The 21,561-nt window shown below is 40.1% G+C and overlaps 2 protein-coding genes across 4 annotated transcripts; one reads left to right on the forward strand and one right to left on the reverse strand.

Moving 5' to 3' along the window:
* Positions 1-17,983, reverse strand: LOC115333492 (P2R1A-PPP2R2A-interacting phosphatase regulator 1). 3 transcript variants are annotated; one of them, XM_029996465.1, is made up of 10 exons: positions 17,728-17,983; positions 14,084-14,162; positions 8,586-8,642; positions 6,470-6,513; positions 6,336-6,390; positions 5,808-5,900; positions 5,157-5,245; positions 4,418-4,482; positions 3,271-3,367; positions 1-2,153 (listed from the first exon to the last, which is right to left on the reverse strand). In XM_029996465.1, exons 1-10 carry the CDS (start codon positions 17,841-17,843, stop codon positions 1,994-1,996), a joined length of 855 nt encoding a protein of 284 aa, XP_029852325.1. In that variant the 5' UTR covers positions 17,844-17,983; the 3' UTR covers positions 1-1,993. The 3 variants fall into 3 exon arrangements, with proteins under 3 accessions (XP_029852325.1, XP_029852323.1, XP_029852324.1); XM_029996463.1 differs by having other exon boundaries at positions 4,418-4,479; positions 17,728-17,970; XM_029996464.2 differs by lacking the exon at positions 17,728-17,983 and adding an exon at positions 16,346-17,448.
* On the forward strand, positions 17,931-21,512 carry LOC115333880 (translation initiation factor IF-2-like). The gene is made up of 4 exons (XM_029997436.1): positions 17,931-17,953; positions 17,997-18,503; positions 19,109-19,166; positions 21,358-21,512. Exons 1-4 carry the CDS (start codon positions 17,931-17,933, stop codon positions 21,448-21,450), a joined length of 681 nt encoding a protein of 226 aa, XP_029853296.1. The 3' UTR covers positions 21,451-21,512.
* The last annotated feature ends 49 nt before the right edge of the window (positions 21,513-21,561 follow it).

The following is a 21,561-nucleotide window of genomic DNA, read 5'->3' on the forward strand; positions in this document are numbered from 1 at the left end:
CACATTTATTTTTCCATTTATTGGCACTTATTTGAAAAATAGCATAAATATTCCACAGAAAAGAGACAAGTTGACCCACACGCAACTATTAAACCCCTCTACTGATGCATCTTTCAAAAAGACTGGAAGAGACACCAGGAGGTTCATTCTTAAGAAATAAGCAAGACTTAAAAAAAACAAGTCTTGCCCTCACCACAAAAGAGTGAATGCACAGCAACTCTTTGGCACATACCTGAAATTGCAAAATGAAACTATGCCGTATTAGACAGACAGCAAACAGACATTAAACACAAGCTTGTCCATCTGCCACAGGGATGAAAGGCAGCCTGAATTTAAAAAGGAACTGCAATCAGTAAGTTGACTATTACAATAATTTAAAGACGAATGAAATCAGAAGTAAACCATGTTATATCTTACTTGAACTGAGTAAAACTATTAAATACATTCTATTTTCATTCTACAATAAGGACATACGGAAACTGGTCATTGGTCCCCAGGTCACCAGGCCTTTGCACTCCGAGTCGTCCATTTCTAGTTTTGATGACTGCTGTCAATCAAAGCTTCATCCATGTGAATCTTTTGCAGCAGAGTTCAGAGTGGGCTTTTCTCCTACTTGAGGAAGTTTCCGTACTTTTTGCACTTTATTACACATTACAAAGATTTAGTGTTTAAAAATAAAACATTTTGCTTCATTATTAACCTCTCTGGAGAGAAGGCTTGAAACCACATAGTATAGATGCATACACATATACAAATGGGGACACAGCTGGGAAAGTTCAATTGCAGAACAGGAGTCAACAGCCAAAATGAGGTTGCCACTGGAAAATCCGAAACAGCTGTCTATGGTGGGGTTTGCAGATTTTTCCTCCTGTCTGGGGAATTTCAGAGTTGAGATCAGGATGCCTCAACCCACTGACTTTTCAAACACAGTACAAGAATCCTGAAACATCTCAGATTACAATATTCTAGGCCTCCAATCAGCATCTGAAGTTTAACAGCAGAAATAACTGGATGCCATTGTTTGAGGAAGCAACATCAGGAGATTAAACACATATTAAATATGTTTGATCGCCTCAGCCTGTAAAAAGGCATTCACAATTCCTCACTGTATTTGTCCAACAAAAGTCATATATGAGGACAAATACTGTCTGTTAGAATAATGCACTTCTGAAGTACTAAATACTAAAACCTCAGGATTTAATGTTTTGTTCCAAACATGATTACTACTTTTCCCTATTAAAAGACCTTTAACAGAGGATCTACCACTCTAATACATCATCTAAATGGGGAAGAAAAAAAACAAAAACTACAGTACAAAAACCCAGAAGACCATCCACACTTAATTTGAATTTAGTCACAACAGCAGTCATGATCATGAATAAAATCCAACATATAAATTTAAGTTGACAATTCACCAACTTGTCCTTTTGACATCTATTAGAACACAGAATTGATTAACAGCCAATCATAATAGAAGACAAGAATCGATTCCCTCCACCTAGTCTTCCCCCTTTCATATGAAGAACAAAAAATATAAATATCTAACACTCGGGAAATAAAAACAAATTAGTAAGCTGCTTCATTGGTTTCAAACTGAGGACAAATGTGAAAGTTATCTGTTACTACATAAGCACCACTTCGTATTAGTGAGGACACTGCCTGGTGGCTGATGGAAAGCCAAGTCTTCCACAAGCAGAATGTACATACAGTATTTGTAACTTAGGCCAACAAGACAATACTCATTGTAAATCAACAGCTTGCTTACTGATGTTAGCATCAAATATGTTTGCAATTCAAATGCTTACTGTATTTTAGTAAATGTCATACAAATCACTAGAAACGTGAATTCCTCCTCAAGGAACTATTCTGGAAGTTTTCTAGAAATAACGACGTTTCTGAAAGTTCCTATGAGGAACAGAATCAGTTACACACAACAGAAAGTCTTATTGATGTCCAGCCTGTTTCTTGGTGTCCATTAGCAGACTTCTGCTTCTCAATTGATAGGTAACTTAGCCGCAAGATCTACTGGTAAAAAAGGAGATCTGGGGTCAGAAAGTGAGACTGGAGAGTCTGTGTTGGTGCCGACTTCAGCTGGTGAGTCACAGGAAGAGCCTGCACTGCTTCTGTTGTCATCAAGAGCATGTGACGACAGACTGAAAACAGAGTAACATCAAGATAGAAGAAATGAGCTACTCTTCCTGGTAAGTTTCAAATACGAGCCTCCATTCATTATAAAGGCATTTTAAAAACAAACGTACATCTTTGAAGGAACTGTAAGCCCTATGATTTGAAATAAATCTGCAACTACACACCTTGCAGTCACTTCCAATCAGACAGATAACATTCTGCCAATTTCCTCCTTCAGCTCACCCAGAAATGGCATACAGATTAGAAGCATCGGGCTGAGCAATTCATTGCAAGCTTCACCCCATCTCCTACAAGGTCCTGGGCTAGCATATATCCAGAGGCCTCTTTTGTAAGGAAAGCCAATGATGAACTGCACACACTTCAGTTGTACCATTCACTACATATTTCACAGGACAAAAATTATAACTATAGGTGATCTATCATCAGCAATAGCATCAAACTTTTTGCAGCAACTGAACCTGCACTGCCATGCCAACGATGAATAGGGTGTGCAAAAAGGTATGTTTTTAAAGTACCGTTAAAACATCTATTATTGCCAGTGCAATGGGCTCAAAGCTTGTGCACAGCTATGTACATTGGCCGAGAAGCAAAAAGGACAAATGTACTGTGAACAACCCTGTCTTGATAGTTGTGTGGGCACACCCTATGTATTATTAACGTCTTGACTAAAATACTAAATCAAAATCCCTTGCTATTTCAAGTCATGATTTTTTATGTAGTACTTTTTATCTCCTCCCAGCAGGGAGTGTCAGACAGACTAATTTTCCTATATGACTAAGAGCAAGGGGAAAAAAGAAGAAAAAAAACCCAATCCGTCCACAAGCATTAGCATTCACATTTGATTGCAATGTGAAACTACACTGCAAAAATTGCCAGCTATGAGGTATCTTTTCCTAGACATGCTCAACTCCCATATACATAAAGCATGTTAACAGTCAGTCCTAGAAATTGTAAAATTATAGTGAATATTACCGCCTGTTTAGTGTGATAATTTCAGTGCTTCAGAATTACGGGATGTCTGTATTGATAATAATAAAAAACTTCAAGCATGATCATAGCTAGATGAAAAAAGAGTTGTAGTGCTTATGATGAAATTGACACAATAAATAGCACAGCATTTACCATCCCCCAAGGTCTGCCTGATGTGAAACTTCAGGGGAAAGCATGTTGGTGGATCCTTGGAATAATCTTTTTGGATGATCTTCTATCTCTGTTACACCTTTGGTAAGAGATAAGAAGTGATAAAAATTATTACTCATTTAAACTAAAATCTACTTTCAATGTCATTCTACAGAGCAAACAGAATAGAGGTTCAAACTTGTTACAATAGAGTGTTATTTTATATGCAAAACATAGACGTTAGATGCTGAAATTTTAAAGGCTGTCTATTTCTTGGAAACATTTTAGTCCAAGCTTCAGGAAAGTTTAGTGAGTTATGAACTGAGGTTTAGATATCTTAGTACAGAAGATACAGATATCTTAGTAGGGAAGAATAATCTTTTTGGTTCAGTTTATTCAGCTATCAGTTCACTGCCTAGCTCCACCAAAGTAAAGCAGCTAAGAATAAGGAAAGCTTTTTTCCCTCTTGCAATCAATAAAAACAAAGTTCAGGATTGTCACTAAACTTATATATTGACTTTGATTTCCAAATACACTAGAAGAGAGGAAAGATACACGCTTAAACAGGCTATGACAGAACTCAGATAGAAGTATTTTAAAAGCTGTCTCAGAGCCAGAAGTGTTCTTTTACAAAGGTGAATCATGAAGATATAAAAACAGATGCAATAAAATAACCAGGAGCTAAACTTGAAGAAAAACGTAGGAAGATAAGAGAAACATTTCCCAAAAAAGCTCTAAGGTATCTATCAGCTCTCTGCATCAGTTTTTGGTTTTGAAGGATGATTTTAAATCTACAGTACCTGTGTGCTTCAGTTAGCCAGGACTTTCAAAATTTTTTATTTGTGAAATATACCAATAGTTGTATTTCTTGTTTTGTTAAGCAGGTTACATTAGTTTCTTATCAGATCTATATGACTACAGCAATGGAGAGGCATAAGAGCAGAACAACTGTTAGTTTTACTGAACAGTAAAAGCTAATTTAGCTATTTGTTTTATCCCTACAAACAGTTCCATTTATTTGGTCATCTGTAATACTGACTATTTCTAGTCACTCTGAAGTATCAGCCAATTGAACAGAATTATGAGGAAAGCTATATGAATTATTATAAAATTAACACATTGGCATATTAGCCAAAACCAAATACTGTACCTTTTCTTTTTATTGGCCCAAGAACACTTGGTCGAATGCAGTTAATTGGACTCTGGCTTCTCCTGCTAAAAGAAGGCATATGCTATACTTATCACCATTAATAAAGGAAGCCTGGAAATACATAAAGAATCAAAAGATATTCAGATAACAAACTGCTAAACGGAAAACACTAAGAAAAGAGGCATTAAAACAGCTTATCCAAAGTCAGTCCTTTTTTTTTTGTTTTTTTTTCCTGAAGAAAGACCTTAACAGAAAAAGTTTAATCACATTATTTCACATCTGGGGGAGTCTAAAAGCACATATCTAGGTACTGACTAGTTCTCAGCTGACAGGCAGTACTTTGCTGAACTGTTAGGGCCTAATAAAATTTAATTGTATGCCCACATCACTCAAAACATCCCATGCAACTAAAACCAGAATCAGTAACAAACCCTAGATCTGTTTGTTTGGGGTTTTTTTCCCCTTAGAATTCAACTCAATTACTTCAGATGTGATTAAGAGCAATATAGAGATACACTGAGAAGAGAGATGCCACAGTGCAGCCCACTTTCCCAACACTATGACATGAGGATTTTAACAAATATTTTAGAGCATTGTAAAACCTAAAGTTTCCATTAATATATTAAAGCTGTATTTGTGATCAGAAATCAAGTATGTACATAACAAATTCTGGTATTTCAAAAGCCTACTGTGAACAAGCTACACCAACTTTCTATTATTGATATGATCTCGTACTTACCTTGAAAATCGCCTTGTTGGACTTGGGCTAGGACTTGGAGGTAACCCACTGCTACTCACCAAACTTTGCAAAGATGGTGAGAAACATTGCTGAGAGTAAAACAGTTTGCGTTATTTACATATAAACACTGTATCACACCCATATGGTAACAACTCATCTTTATTGCAGGTGAACTGATAGCAACCCACTACCAAATTAAGCAACCAATCAAATATGGCTGGGTATACTGAGATACCGCTTTTTGTTACTGAGAAAAAAAAAAGCAAAAAATTGGACAGATTCCATTTTCATGCAGAATACATGCAAGTTGACAAGGATTTATTTCACCATAGTCTGGTTAAACAGACTATGGTTCATAAAATAAGAATGTATGCCCCTTCCTCTTATTCCAAGAGGAAGGCAAATAAAGAATAAGGTTTATTAATGACAGATTAACAGTTGAACAGTCCACAGAAATGCACATCCACAAGATATGCAACTGCTAGCTAGTATTTTCTGCTTTGGGGTTTTAAGGTTTTTTTTGTTTACTCTCTAGTTTCTTATTTGCAGCTGAGGTAGAATGGAGCAGCTGGCTTAATGTTTTGCTACTAATTTGGTTGAATTTATTTAGCACTACTCAAGATAAAACCACTACTACCACTTTTTGCTCACCTTCCCTATTCCTCTGGTAGGTGAAGGAGCTGGAGAAACTGGGACAAAGTCTACTTGCTTTGGCGATGATGATTTTTCAAAATCATTGTCGCTCTGTAAATAGTACATATAATTAATCTTATGAGCAAGTACCTTAACATGAAAAGGACTGATTGGTGTGGAATTGAGTAAGATTCCCAAGCTTTCCTCCATCATATTAATAATTTTTAGGTAGCCATTTATGAGCTTACGCTCAACAACAACAAAAAGCCTTAAACATTACTTGGTGAGTATCAGAACACAGAAGAAAATTTGAACAGGCAGACATCCATGCAATTTTCTTTTGACATACCAGCCCAAGGAACCCACATGTATCCTTGAACAACTGATAATTCTATGCCTTGTTAGTGTGAAAAATTGTTGCTCAAAAATAGTGATATACTAACACCTTAATTGTAGGTCAAACTATAAAAGAAAATGTTGACATGAGAGAGTCTCTAGTGTCCTGATACTGATAATAGAAACACAATTAAAGCACAAATGCATTACCAGGCTCAAGCTCTCCTCCCATGAGTGGCTCATCTGCATTGCTACTTGCACTTCTCTATAAAGAAGAAAAGAAATGTATTGTCCCAGGCCCATAGAAGAATGCATTAAGTATTCTAGATTGCCTTAATGCTTACCTTTCACGTACTGTTTCTCTGTTCATCAAATTCATTCCTTCTTCCTAAAAGATTAGCAGATGAAAAATTAAGACCAAAAAAAAAAAGCTTTGCTACAGCAAATCAGAAAAGCTCGTTTCATTTCAATTTGGTATGTGGAAAATTTAATTCAACTTGGTCAAGCAACAATAAACTTAAGCTCTCACTACATGAAAAGGAGTGAGGGGGAGAGGATGGGAAAGAGATGTAGGAAGAGACACCATCACATAAGAAGTGCTTATGGGAGTTGGTTGTTTCTCAAGCAGCTTTTTTATATTCATTACTATCAAAGAGGTAGTTACAAAACTGAACAATGATAAAATGAACTAAAAATTCTGCACATGCTAGAGTATATTTATGAGTCTTGCATAATAGTACTTCAAAAAGTGGAAACTAGTACAGATAATCCTCAGAAGCATGGCTGGATTCTAGCTTTATTCTATGGATTAGTAACTAACTAGACACTTGTCAGAATTTCCTTTGCTATACAGTGCACTGTACACAATGAATTTGGGATGTAGTGGTTTTTTTCTAAAACATCCATAAAATATTATTAAAACAGATCGAAGATGCAAAATTAAACAAAACATTAACACCAAGTTAAAGTACAAACTTGACTCAATCTCCTCTTCAGTAGACACCATTCCTTAAAACTAACTGAATGCTATCCAGCCTGTTGAGTGGATGAGTAGACTCGCTAATTCAGTCCAGTTCAAGAATAAAAGTTCAACTAAACATCTTCACAGTCTTCATCATATGTAGGAAGAGTCTTACTAACATAGTCCAACTGTGTGATTATTTGCTAAGATTTGAAAGAAATAAATCACACAGATTCCCATCTTTGCCAGTAAGTATACAGTACATGGAATTTCAACTTGTGAATTTAATGATCAAACACAAATTAGGAAATGTCATTGTTCGCTTTAACAAATGTATGGAACAATTATGAGCACAGAAGTATTTTCAAAAAAATTGAATTTTCAAACTTTACTTCAAGTAATATAGCAACATAGCCACAGTAGTTCATCCCCTTGCTCTCATCACATTTACATATTAATCCTAAGCTTTTTTATATTGACAAAATCAGCTCTACAACTGACTTGAGTGCTTCAGAGTCTCTTTAAGCCAGTAAATTATTTACATAAAGAAAGCAAGCAGTTACTTTCTTCAGGATTCCTATGCATGCACCTTAAATATCTGAGGTGTAAAGCAGAAGTGCCTTCCATCATTTCAGACATCATACCCTGAAAATGCTGTCCGAAGCATTAAATTGTTTTCTTACTTTTCATCCTGTAAAAATCAAGCCTACCCATTGAAAACTAGCAAGCTAAAAAAAAAAAAAAAAAATTATTAAAAAAAAAATCAAGCCTCTTCAAGCCAATTTTATAAACATTCTACTGTCAAAAAGTCGACATCTAAAATGGAGGAGCCACAAGAGTTTGAGCTTGTTAATTTTAAAACTTGAGTCTTTAGACTGCGGTCTGTTGTCTGGTAGCAGTGCTATTTAAGCCTACTCAGATATTTGCCACACTCCCCCTCCCTTCCTAAGTGTTTGCTCTGGAGCCCTTCCCCCTCTGCTCATGCTGTGACAGCACAAGTACAGCGATCTGAATAAGAAAATTATACAGATGAAAAATAGCCTAGCCAGAAGAGTCCAAACTATTTTTTAGCCAGAGTGCTTCCTTATCCAGTTGATTTGCTGGCTGCACAAAAGTCTTGTGCCAACACAAGTTAAGGAACACTTTGTTATTGGACCTGAATATTTATGCTGGCACTACTGCCAAAAACTTGGTGAAACTTCACCCTAAGGGTTTACATTAAAGGTTTCCTTTATAAAATGTCCATTTTAAGATTTCTCTTTCTGCTCAAATCTTCTTCTCACTATAAGATGCCTTGACTTCATGAAATTTAGAACTCTGCTGACAAGATACAGCCTTTACTTTCGAAAACACCTTGAAATGACAGACTGCAGCAGACTATACTACAGTTTCAAAGTAAAATCTATAGCCATTTGAAGGACATTACACATTAACTGCCAAAAAACCAACCACCTATAAAAAAATATCAAATTTCAAAAAAAATTAGAATCTATGCTTACCTGTTTGATCTGATGAAGACGGCTGCTAGGAATACGGATGGGAGATGATGGCACAAACTGCAAAACAAAGCCACGTACAACTGAAACACACTTAGAAACTACAGAAGGAGGAAGGGAAAGGTGCAGGAATGTTAGTAACCACTCTATAGTGTTATCCCAAACTAAAAAAAAAAAAAAAAAAAAGTAAATTAAAAAACCCAAACCATTTATAACATTCTCAGTATATATAAACTACATTAATCGCTTGCAAGAACATATTATGTATTTCCATATTATAGTGCTTTGTATGCTCACAGATGCTAATTTGTATCAGCCTGACTTTCACTTCATTTCCAGGCAACTAGAATTCACAGCCTTTTCTACAGAATGAAGCTGCTCTTAACTAGCACGCTGCCACCCTTAATACATATGGTTGCATAAATACTTTCATTTAAGCGATCCAGAATATTTTAATTTAAGTGATCCAGAAGGCTCCCAAATAGATCCTTTAAAAATACAAAGCCAAACCAACACATTGTGCAAAAAGGTTTCTGGATTGTTGTCTGCCTATAAACGAGTACTTTGACAGGTGAAAACAATCAGCTATTAGAAGGCTAACAAAGAGTTAAATACCTTCCTTATGGTTTCTCAAGAGCTTCACCAATTCAGGTGAAATCGGAGAGGATGTCACTAAAGATGGTCTTCTGGTAATTTTGTCAGTTTTGCATCAAGATCTCACTGGAATACCATGATCTAAAACTGTATACTCAAACCCAAGTCATTAAAAGTGATTATTTACTCAAAATATAATTTCCTTTCCCATCCCTCAAATGTTTGACCCTCAGTTGACTTCTGTCACAATCCATTCAGGGATCAAAAATTCAAAGCTAAAACTTGGAATAGAGGGTTAACTTCTCCTCTGTAAGCTGACAATCCCTCCAAAAAACAAGGTGTCTTTTTAAAATGGATGTGCGTTCAGCATGTAAGGTTTGCATTATTACTTAGTGTTTATATACTTTATGCAGCATGAGGCTTCACAAAACATTACTAGAGCTCTTCATCATGCTAAAGTTGGAGAACTAACAAACATTCAGTTAACCATTTACTGCACCATCTTCTAATCAATGCCATGGAGAACACAAAGATTTTGCTGTCTTAAACAAAAGGTTATGGTAAGTTATCACAGACTATTAATGCTTCATATATGCAGAATCCTCCTTCTAAAAACAACCAAAAAACCAAAACAACAAAACTAAAAAACCATCAAGACATCAGACCCTTCTTCTCACAAAAGATATTAGCCTATCAGACTCACAGAGAGGATGTCTAATGTTTGTGCCAGAATATCCTGGTTTCAGCTGGGATAGAGTTAATTTTCTTCTTAGAAGCTGGTATAGTGTTATGTTTTGGATTCTGTATGAGAATAACATTGATAACACACTGATTTTTTCATTTGTTGCTAAGTAGTGTTTATACCAAGTCAAGGGTTTTTTCAGCTTCTCATGCCCAGCCAGCAAGAGGGCTGGACGGGCACAAGAAGTTGGGAGGGGACACAGCCAGGACACCTGACCCAAACTGGCCAAAGGAATATTCCATACCATGTGATGTCATGCCCAGTATATAAACTGGGGGGAGTTGGCCGGGGTGGGGCCAGAATGCTGCTCGGGAACTAACTGAGCATCAGTCGGCGAGTGGTGAGCAATTGCATTGTGCATCACTTGTTTTGTATACTCCAATTCTTTTACTATTGTTATTGTCATTTTATTATTGTTATCATCATCATTATTATTTTCTTCCTTTCTGTCCTATTAAACTGTTCTTATCTCAACCCACGAGTTACACTTCTTTCCCGCCTGCCCCCTGATTCTCTCCCCATCCCACTGGGTTGGGGGGAAGTGAGTGAGCGGCTGCATGGTGCTTAGCTGCTGACTGGGGTTAAACCACGACACAGAATTTAGTCATCATAATATATGCTACTAAAGTCAAACAGCTATAATGTCTTGATTTGCTGCTACTTAAGTCCAGTTTAGGTCAGATTTACTGTTATATTGGGCTCCCAAAAATCCTGTGCACCTAATAAAAATTCCTCCAAGCTGTACCAGCCAATGTGGACCTTGAGTTGACCTTGATTCTCACACAGAGAAAAGGATTTAGACAATAGTACATTCCTGCCTATTCACTCTGTCATTCCACAGTAGAAATGCATTTGTTCCACTCATTATATTTTAATTTTATGACTGTGATCCACATGCTGTAAGGTTTGACATTAATAGAATATATACAAAACCAGTGGCTCACAGTGTAAAATAAAAATTACAGAACAACAGTTTAAGTGTTCCTCTGCAGGATCTAATGCACTAACTAAACCCACTAACTCTGAGGATCCTACATCTTGTTTCCAACAAGTCATGATCCTTGCTTTGTCAATGCTTAAAACTCACTTTTTCCCTGTTTGTAGTGCTTTGTTCTAATTCTTGTGAAATTAGAACAAGAATCCTCGGTCACTTTTAAAGGATACTTGCTAAAGCAGATTGAACCCATTTGTTAAAATCATACTATTCAAATCCCCAATGTTTTAAGAGAGCACAAAGCTCAGTAAAAACCATTACAAATTATTAGACTATCACATGGAAGAGAAACACCTTTCCCCTTCTCCCTTCTCCAGCATGTTAGATTAACCTTTTTCACTAAAGGTAAAGTTTCAGAAGTGCCATTCTGGCAGGCAGCACAGCCAAAGTAAGCAGCCACCTGCCCCTGGTGCCTCTGCCCTTCCATTGCTGTCCCTGCAGTGCCCCCTGTCTTCTGCCAGCACAGGCCTTTGTGGGGCCACACCATGAACCCTAACAGGGAATTTACCCAGCTTAAAATAAATAAAATTTTAAAAAAATCAACTTTTGCTGAAATAGCACCTAAACAGCTAACCACAGACTAAAATGTTTGGCTTAAACAACAAAACAAAAACCCCAACCACACAAACAAAACAAAAACCACCAAAACATTTACACACTAGATGCCACTGATACCTTCTGGAAGTTAAAAACCAGCAGATACTGAGCCTAGCTGACCCTTCCTTGGCAATTACATGTAGCGTCAGAAAATTGCAGATTAAGACCCAGCCAAAATGGCATAGCTGCCCCTGTAGTCATCACTATAAAAGACTTGGAATCTGAGACTTGGACAAGCTACTCAAAAAAGAAAAGATTTTAGAATTCAGCTGAGCAACTGGGACAACCAAAACAGCCCTGAAGATGGAGCTACATAGAGTATGACCTTCAGTTATCAAAGCATTTTAGCAATTCCCACTGTTCCCATGACAGTGAACACAACACAGATTAGACAAATGCTAATCAATTTTTTCCCCAGTTTAGCAAAACATGAAATTTTAGCTGTACTTATAATACTAAATTAAATTAAATTCAGTTACCTAGTGAATCTTTTCACCCTCTTTATAAGAGCTTACACTGCAATAAAACTTGGATTAGTTTTCCTAAATACAAAAAAGTGGGTTTTGAAGTACACTTTATCACCTACTGATTCTAAAATTTAATTTACCAAAGTAGATGTCATCTCGCTCCTTAGAAAATCTATAAACATCATAAACCTATGCTTACTTCTTTGCTATAGAAAGAATACCAGGTGAGGTTGCTTAGGGTCCTTAATGTTGAAAGTTTAATTATCTTCACAGAATCATTTATCTATGGATGATCCTGGTTTAAGAACACAGAAGGATGAGATAATCTCTAAGCTTCTTTCCAATTCCATTCTCCCTGCCATCTTCAACAGAACCATTACCTAGACCATAATTCAAATAAATATTTCAAAGTGGACAAGGCACTGATCTAGCAGTCAATGTAGCACTTGATTTTTAGCATAAGTAAAATTTCAACTGTATTTTGTCAGCACCTGGTCAACTGGGAGTGAAGAAGAAAGTTAACTTTCAGGATGCCTTTTAATAACCTTAAAGTGAGGTGAAGTGGTTAAGAACATCACCCCATGAAGATGGGAACACTGCTTCAGTCCAGAAGATTGCAACATCTATTAGGGGCAGCCAGAAGAGCTAGCCCATCAGTGAACTAGCTCCTACTTCCCAGCAAATTCCAGGCAACGCACCCTAAACTAGCATCTTTTTTTGCCCAACAATTGAGGATCTTTAAGAAGTAGACACAATAAACTGAGCTTTCACCTTTGTTTGTTTCTCCTTTCATCTGACCATAAGCATAAACAAATTTACCCTATGCTGCCACCCTAAAAATATATATGAAGAAAGAGACTGTTGTTTAAAGAAATCTATACCATGATACATTCTATCAGGTTTTATATCCTAGCAGGAGAAAGCCTTTTACACCAATCTTCCTAGACTTTTACATAAGTATCCCAGTTCTGTTACAGATGCAAACCTTTGCTGAAGTAGTAGTCTGTCCTGATTTTAAAACAGAATTTTAGCTAAGGGGCATCAGTCAAGAAAACAGGAGAGTAGTATTCTACAACCATTAACATGGGGCTAACAAATTATTCTAAAGCATCTTCAAAAGGTAGCTAAAAAAACCAGGATAATTGCTGTTAGCATTACTGGGACTTTTTTTCCTATACCTAAAAAGAAAACTTCTACTACTCCCCTCCCACCCCAACATAGCTTAATTTTTCCAAAACACTAATAATCAGCTGAATGCAGCTGGATGTAATCTTGTGTCTACCTGTTTCTTAAGGCTGTCCTAGGGGAAAAAGTTACATTTTGGTTACATGAAAGTGACCAAAAATTCCTTTCGGTTAGAGGAAATAGCTATCCCATGTACCCTAACCCTTTAAGGGTTAGCAAACCATGCCGTCTATGTGATCCTGTGCAGGTGTTCTAAATCAGTCAAAAATCACACCCTTCTACCACAATTTGTAGGACACTAAAACACAAGATATGCAGTATTTTCTCTGGGTTGAAGCACCGTGGGTTTAGACTAATATTTTAAAAATTCAGATTTGGGGAACTGTAATAACAGCAGTCTGACAAAAGTTGAAATCATGAATGAGCATCTCTAAGAGATATGGAATCATTCATTCTGAAAGTCTCAAGATTCATGTTCTATCAGCCAGTTCTATCTTGTTATATCAGTTGTTGATTACAACAGTCTATTCTGCCATTACCATATAAAAGACAATTTAAGATCAGAACATCACTACCTTTTTTTTTTAAGCACCAGAAATTATTAACACACTGATTGCTGAACAACAATACATCTACATAATTAGCTTTCCTTGCAAACTACCTTTCTTACTCTACCTTAGAACATCTGCTTGCATTTTATAAACAAAGTAATGATCACAATGAAATATAAGTACTCTCCAAGGCCAAATGGTCTATAAATAACATTTCACTATAGCTACAGCTTATTAATGTCACAGTCTAGAGCCTTGTTTCTGAAAACATGTGGTATTAGTTTCACAGACTACAATCTCATTTTCTTCTTTAATCCTGTTTGCACACTTCTGCTTTGGACCTAATGCAGTTGGTCTAATAGTTTTCTTACCAGACTATGACGATTCATAACTGTGGTACTGTTCCTGCGGGTTCGCAAAACGTTAGCCTGGAACACCTGTGAATTATCGCTGTGAAAAGAAACACTTGTCAAATGCAAACGCCATTTCCTTCCTATCAAAAAGTACCTCTTAATATAAGCTCAGTTTCAAATGCTATGACAGCTATTATTTCAAGCCAAAGCACTCCAGAGACAGGTACGTAAGAACTCTTTTAGCTTGTTGGCAGAGAGTGGAAACCAAATTGCTCTTCCCCCAAGTCCCAGCTACTTCAAGTAATGATTTTAATTAATCATATTGAGTCTTCAGAATAACTGAAAATTGTTACGACCGATCATTTCCGTGGGAATTTATCATGTTTGGAATGGCTGCAGCTTGCATATTGCTTTGAACATCATTCAACAGAACAAATTTATAAATGGCATATAGCCAGTAACTGAAACCAGCTTCAATGCCACAGATAAAATAGAATAAGATTTATCAAGATATTGTGTTTTTTTATCACTACAAACATCTAATAAGTTCTGAACTTTTTTCCAGGAGAGGTTAAATTAAACATACAGTAAAACCAGTTTTTAAAGCCCTAAGACTTTTCACCACAGTCACACTTCTAACTAGGAGGCAGCACATCCATTTAAGCAACACAGGATTATAGATATAAAATGAGCTCCTTTCTCAAGGCAACTTTAGTTCTATTGATTTCTAAAGCAAGTTTCACTGGTCATCACTAGTGTTATCAACAGCCATTGATCAGCACTTAATGAATGCGACTGCAGAAATTAAGTAATTTTTATGGTCAGTAGAATAAAAATTTTGAGACACAATCCTACAATCCCCATGCCTAAAAACCACCAAGGAACTGCATAGGCAAACAGATCCAAATGTAAGATTGTAATTAGATACAAATTACAAGCCGCTGGATTGTATCTTTTTGTTTCAGCTGCTAACTTGGGATGAACAAAAGCACTACATAAATACAGTTTCTTAAAACTAATCTGACCAATAGTAATACCTTGTTCTAAAGACTGATAATCATAATGCACTTTCAAGACACATCACTATCAGAATCCTCCAGTTTAAAATGCACCTCTTAGACACATAAGTTTTAGACAGCTTTTACCTAGCTGTAAATAAAAAATAAACAAAGCTTATATTGTGAAATAAAAGCCAGTAGCAATTAGCACAAGCACCGTGCTTCTTGCTAAGAAGAATGCATTGACTCTCTTTCTCTAAAACATCAAGTACAAATGACCAGACATCATTTACAGTTTTCAGAGAAGTTTCACTCCGTTTACACCCACAAGAGATCAAACAGTTGCCATTTGATAGGAGGTGGAACAGGAGAAATTTAAGGGATCCATGATGTGATATTTAGAGATGAGATTTACTAGCCCAGGCCAACAGCTACAACTTCTCTTTCGTGTAAGTGTACTGGTTGGTATGCAAACACAACACAAGCAGTACATCCTGAAATCCAGGGTCTGAATGGAGAAAACAGGTTGGAACGATTCTGTAACACATTATCATAGGCTAAATCCAATATTCAGTGCTAACTAGAAGAGAGGGAGAGAAAATCAACCCTACAACATCCTTACCTTTGATCTCCCTTGCAAAAACACCAGAGCTGGTCAGATCTCAGACTTACCTTTCACAGAAAATTCTTAAAGTTCCCATTAAAAATCAATTTTATTTGGCATGCAAACAAGAATCAAAAGTTCTGTGAAAGGTAACTTCTATGATCTAAAATATTCCACTTAAAGATTTTCTCTGGCTTTTATGGTAACTCATTCCCCAAGCTCCTTACTAAATCTGTTAACGAAGAAGTCAAAACAGGAGGCAGAGTAGAAAAAGCAAGCTGTTCAAGAGCAAGAGCTTTTGTTTCAGTTTCCCCAACAAAGCCATTCTGGGAAAAACTGAAGATTCTTGCCAAGAGCTGCAATCTTGCAAAAACAGTATTCTGCTGGAAAATTCCTAACTAACAGGCAAACCACTGCAAGTACCTCAAATTAGTTCAATGGCATTTCAGTTTAATTTGTATAAACACCTAATGTATAGTGTATGCAGTTTCAATGCAAGAGCTCAGGCTTACCCTTCTGCCTGCCCAAACCCTGAATTAAATCATTTGTTTACAGCATGGTTATGGGATGCCTTTTTTTTTTTTCTTAAATAGTCAAGGGTCTCACTGTTTGTAAGAAACAACTTATAAAAGGCTGAGATCATAAAAACATCTTGTCTTAGTTACATAATTAGTTTACCTGTTCAGAAATGTCCCTGAGGAACAACTGCCATTCACAATACTTCTGTACTGCATGGAAATGTAAACTGATAGTTGTTTCATTATGATTATGTAAAAGAATCACAATTATGTTTACTTAACATTAAATCATGAGTGAATAGGCAAGAATTAGTACTTCCTCTGAACTGTAATGTACTGTTAAGCATTTTGGTACAAAAGTTTTATGAGATTTGTTCATCACCTGGTATCTAGTTCCTTACAGAAGCATGAAGTTTAAAAAAAAAAACAAACCAGAAAGTACTTATGTATTATACTATGTTTTATAAAGTTTTTTGTCAACATGCTCTCCCAAACTGCAGACATACTACTAGTAGCAGCACATGGACCACCATGAAGTTACATGGTAGCCACTCCACGTAGCAGATGGGGGCATCTCCCAACTTCACGACAGCCCAGAGGAGGCAAGAAAGAGCACTTTGAGTTATAAACTTGCCCAGACACAAAACTGTACGAGAGACCACGCATATCTGAGAGCCTTCCCCCTAGCCCTTGCCTAGGACTGCCACTGTCTCTGCCTTGTCAGCTGAAGAGACCTGGAACACAGGGCAAAAGCCCAACCCCCCCTTGCAACCACCACCTGCCACAGGCTGAGAGCAATACCCAAGCAACACCTTGTGTTTCTCCCCCTATTACAAACTAACAAAATTAGTATAATCCAGAAAAACTCCAGGGCAACTGATACATTGTTTTACACAAAACGTAAAACTTCTGTATCTTTCAAGGCCCCATGACGTTATCTTCTTCACCAAATTCGCCTGATTGTTCTGAAAGCATTTACTGTTGTAATCATACACAGCACAGTGATTTCTTCTTTGCTCGAACTTGAACCCTTACAGAAATCACCGAGATTGCTACTTTATCTATAACAACAGCCACAACCTTGACGCTGCGTACTGTACGTTTCCCAGCTACACAACACGCAGCAGACCTGGATGGAAACAAACAGAGCGTTTTAATAAAGCTACGGCACGTCCACCCCAGGCTCTCTTGCACCCCTCCGCACTTCCGAGGGCTGCCTTGCCTCAACCCCTCCCCGCGTGGGACACCGCTCAGGAGCCCACGTTTCCCCGCACGCCCACGGCTCCCCCAAAACATCACCCTCCGCTTCGCTCCGCGGGACGGGCTCGGTGAGGAGCTCACCTCCCAGGCCCGGCCCGGATAAACACGGAGCAACCCCCGGGGCTACAGCCAGGGGCGGCCGCGGACCCCGCTCCCGACCCGGCAGCGGCGGCCAAACCCCCGCGTCCCGGCAGCCTGGACGGGGGCGGGCCCCGCTGCCGCCGGCGGGGCTCCGGGGCCCGGCGCCGCGGGCCGGGCCGGGCCGGGCCGGGCGGCGCTCACCTGAGCCCGTGGATGAGGGGGGCGCTGTTCGATCGCCTCAGGCCGCCCCCGTCGCTCGGGGCCGCGGCGCTCCCCGGCGGCAGCTCCAGGTCCAGCTCCATTTTCTCCTGAGCCATCGCGGCGGCGGCGGCTCCAGCGGCGGCTCCGGCTCCTCCCGCTCCGCCGCGACGCCCATTCACTGCCGGCGGCCGCAGCGGCTCCTCATGCCGCCGCTGCCCCCGGCCAGGCGCGGCGCGGCCGCCCCTACAGGCCCCGCGGGCGGGCCGCAGGCAGAGTGGGGGCGCGCCGGGCCCGGCGAGGGGGGCGGCCCCAGCAGAGCCCCCATGCCGGGGCGGCCCGGGGGGCGGCCCCTGCTTCCCCCACCCGCGCTCGCCGACCGACGAGCTCGCCGCGCGCGGTCCCGCTGCCCGCGCCGCTGCCGGTGCCGCCGCCTCCGCAGGGGAGCGAGCGCCTCGGCCCGGACACCCCCCCGCGCGCCCGCCGCCGCCCAGCGCGCAGGCGCCACAGGGAGCCCACCCCGCACGGCGGGCCCGAGCCGGTGGGCCCCGCGGCGGCAGGGCGCATGCGCAGAGCGTCCCCGCGGCCGTCGGGGCTGGGACTAGCGGCGGGGCGGCCCGGTTCCCCGGGCCTCTTTGCCGCCGGGCTTGCGGCCAGCCGGGTGTGCGGAGGGGTGCGGTTTTGGTGCTGCTGTTCCCGCCGAGCTTCTCAGGCGAGGATAACCCAAAATCATTGCGAGACATGAGGCGGGAGGGAAAGGCACGGCCTCCGCCGCTGAGGTGAGGTGACCGACCGGCGGGCGCGGCCTGCTAGCGGGACTGCCCGCCGGGGGCGGGGTGCCGCCGGGGGCCGGGGCTCCCTTGTGCCTGGAGACGTAGAGCCGCGGGTCCAAGAGGTGAGAAAGCTTAAAAACGCCCTTGGCCCCCCGCCCCGGGGGTTGCCTGGCCCGGCTGCTGCGTGTGGGAGAGCCCAGGCCGGTGGCTTGGCCCAGACCGCCCGCCCCCCACTACGGTTAGGTGCGTGGAGCTCGGCTCTGAGGCACAGGTACTCAGTGCTATAGAAGACTTCTGTACCCTTATTTTGCTACGCCGTAGCAGTTTCTGTCAAACCCAACCTAAACATTTGTGTAGAGAGCAATTCTGCCCTCGTGCACTTACTGTCTTATGTGTCAACGTCAATACTTACCTGTTGCCACGTACCCATCCATCTAACTGTAGTGAAATAATTTTATCTAACTGTAGCTAGATATTTACAACTCAGATGTAAATATTTTAGGTGCCTAAAGTATGTTCGTTATTACTCTCTTGCTAAGTGCTACAGTGCTGACCTTTAAATATTGAAAACTAAGCATCTGAGTTAATACCCAACCATTGTCACTTCTCAGAAATACAGCTGATGGTTCTTTGCAGGCCCAGACATCTCTTCATCAGTTTATATTCCAGGTGAGATTTTCAGGCCGTCTTTAAGAACAAAAATAACCGGAGAAGAAAGGTAGATAATAGATAGCTAAAACATTTTTATCACGGGTCACATGGTTACTAATTTGTCTAAGGCTGATGGCATTTTGTAACTTTGAGTGGCTGTGTTTATTTCACCCACGGGGATATTTCCCTGATACTATCAAATATCTCCCACATCATCATTCACAGTGTAACTTTATGCCCACCAGCCCCTCTGTATGACAGTACCCACCTAGCTCATTCTCCCAGCCTCCTACACTTTGAATCTCCATCCTTCATCTGTAACCTCCCAAGGCTCTGTTTAACATATTCTCCCCTTTCTTAATCCCTGTTGCCATGGTCATTTGTGCTGTTTCTCTAATTCAGGTCTTTGTCGTTTCCTCATTTCCATCTTTCACCTCATTCTATTCCATAGCACACTGTCTCACAGCCACAACTCCTTTTCTCTGCCTCACTACCCTCCTTGGGCCTTTGAGGGTCACCTTGACAGTCCCTACTTTCTCTTGTATATATAGCCCCATTAAGGTTCTCTTGGCTATAGTAAACCCTGGGCGGGTAGTAAGTTTATGTGTCGGTTCCTGGCACTGAAAAATTTGAGTATGTGAAGCAGATGTTTTTGAGCTCTTGGCCACGTTTTGGATATTGTTGAGTTTTTCCTTAACGGTATCCTGGTACATAGCATTTAAAGCTTTTTGCTGTCCATCATGGCAAGGACATGATATAATAACTCTACAATAATAATAGATAGTAAAATCCACATAGCTTGGTGATGTAGTCAGATTTTGCAGGTGGCTTTTGTATTAGCAGAGCCAACATACGTGCGAGTCGATTTCCGTTCAGGGCTAGGAGTTTTGCTAGATACCGTCACTTGAATTGCCTTTTGGGCACTCTCCAGCTGTCGTACGAAATGCTTGTGCTGAAGCGCTAGACAAGGAGAATGGTGCAGGTTTTCTATTAAAGCTCAAAATTGTGGCGTTGCTTTTAGTGAATGGTGGCAGTGAGAGGTGGTAAACAGCCTTTTCCTTTTGCAGCAACAGATCTTAATTTTCCCCTAATGATGAGAAATCAAGCAAAATAGAGTTTTAGGTTATTTACCTTGTTTATCTTTGGAGGAGATGGCCATTCTGTATCATCTCGCAGAAAGGCGTCATTACCGGCTGCAATATATCATAGTGTAAGCACTGGCATGGGACTGTGAATGTAATACAAGACAAGGAATTTTGTCTCCAGGTTTTTCAATATAAATACATACTGAAAAATCCTGAAAATATTTAAAATGTAATCATGGGCCTGTTAAATCCTTTCAGGTACCTAACTGTCATGGTTTAACCCTAGCCGGCAACTAAGCACCACACAGCCGCTCGCTCACTCCCCCCCACCCAGTGGGATGGGGGACAGAATCAGGAAAAAGTAAAACTTGTGGGTTGAGATAAAGACAGTTTAATAGGACAGAAAAGGAAGGGGAAACATTATTAATAATAATAGAATATACAAAACAAGTGAGGCACAATACAATTGCTCACCACCTGCTGACTGATGCCCAGCCAATCTCCGAGCCGTGGTGCCCCCCAGCCAACTCCCCCCAGTTTATATACTGGGCATGACATCACATGGTATGGAATACCCCTTCGGCTCATTTTGGGTCGGATGCCTGTTCTGTGTCCCCTCCCAGTTTCTTGTGCACCCCCAGCCTCTGCTGGCAGGGCAGTATGAGAAGCTGAAAAGTCCTTGACTTAGCATAAATACTGCTTAGCAACAACTGAAAACATCAGTGTGTTATCAACATTCTTCTCACATTAAATCCAAAACACAGCACTGTACCAGCTACTAAGAAGAAAATTAACTTTATTCTAGCTGAAACCAGGACACTAGTAGTGTCAGCATAATACAAGAAATGTGAGCATCAACAAAAACAGCTGATGAGACATAACGCACCATCTCTGAAGGTAGAAAAATGGAATACACTCGAGTCAGTCTTGATTAACAAAAAATGCAAGGAGGTACCATAATGAAGAGCAATCTATATAAGCGATAGTTGTACTCGCTTATCTAGGAACATCTACCCTTGATCGTTTTGAAGCAAGAGAGTAATTCGTATAGCCGTGTTCTCACTTAAGAAAGTTGAAATGATGAAAAGTCCTAACTTTTCCATCTTAACTGTTTCTGTACCTAGCACTCTGGAAAAAGAATTGCTGCTTCCCAGGAGAAAATGAAAACCTTTATAAGTTTGGTGCTGGTAAAGACCCTGAAGACCCCCTGCATGTAGGAGACAAACGTGCGTGTTGTAATTGTTATTACAGAAAATAAAAATCAGTAGGCACAAACTTAGATACTTTGATCACTTGGTAACAGTCGGTCCAAAACCGAAACGCAGCCA

This window comes from Aquila chrysaetos, chromosome 21 (assembly GCF_900496995.4).
Source record: "Aquila chrysaetos chrysaetos chromosome 21, bAquChr1.4, whole genome shotgun sequence".
NCBI lineage: Eukaryota > Metazoa > Chordata > Aves > Accipitriformes > Accipitridae > Aquila > Aquila chrysaetos.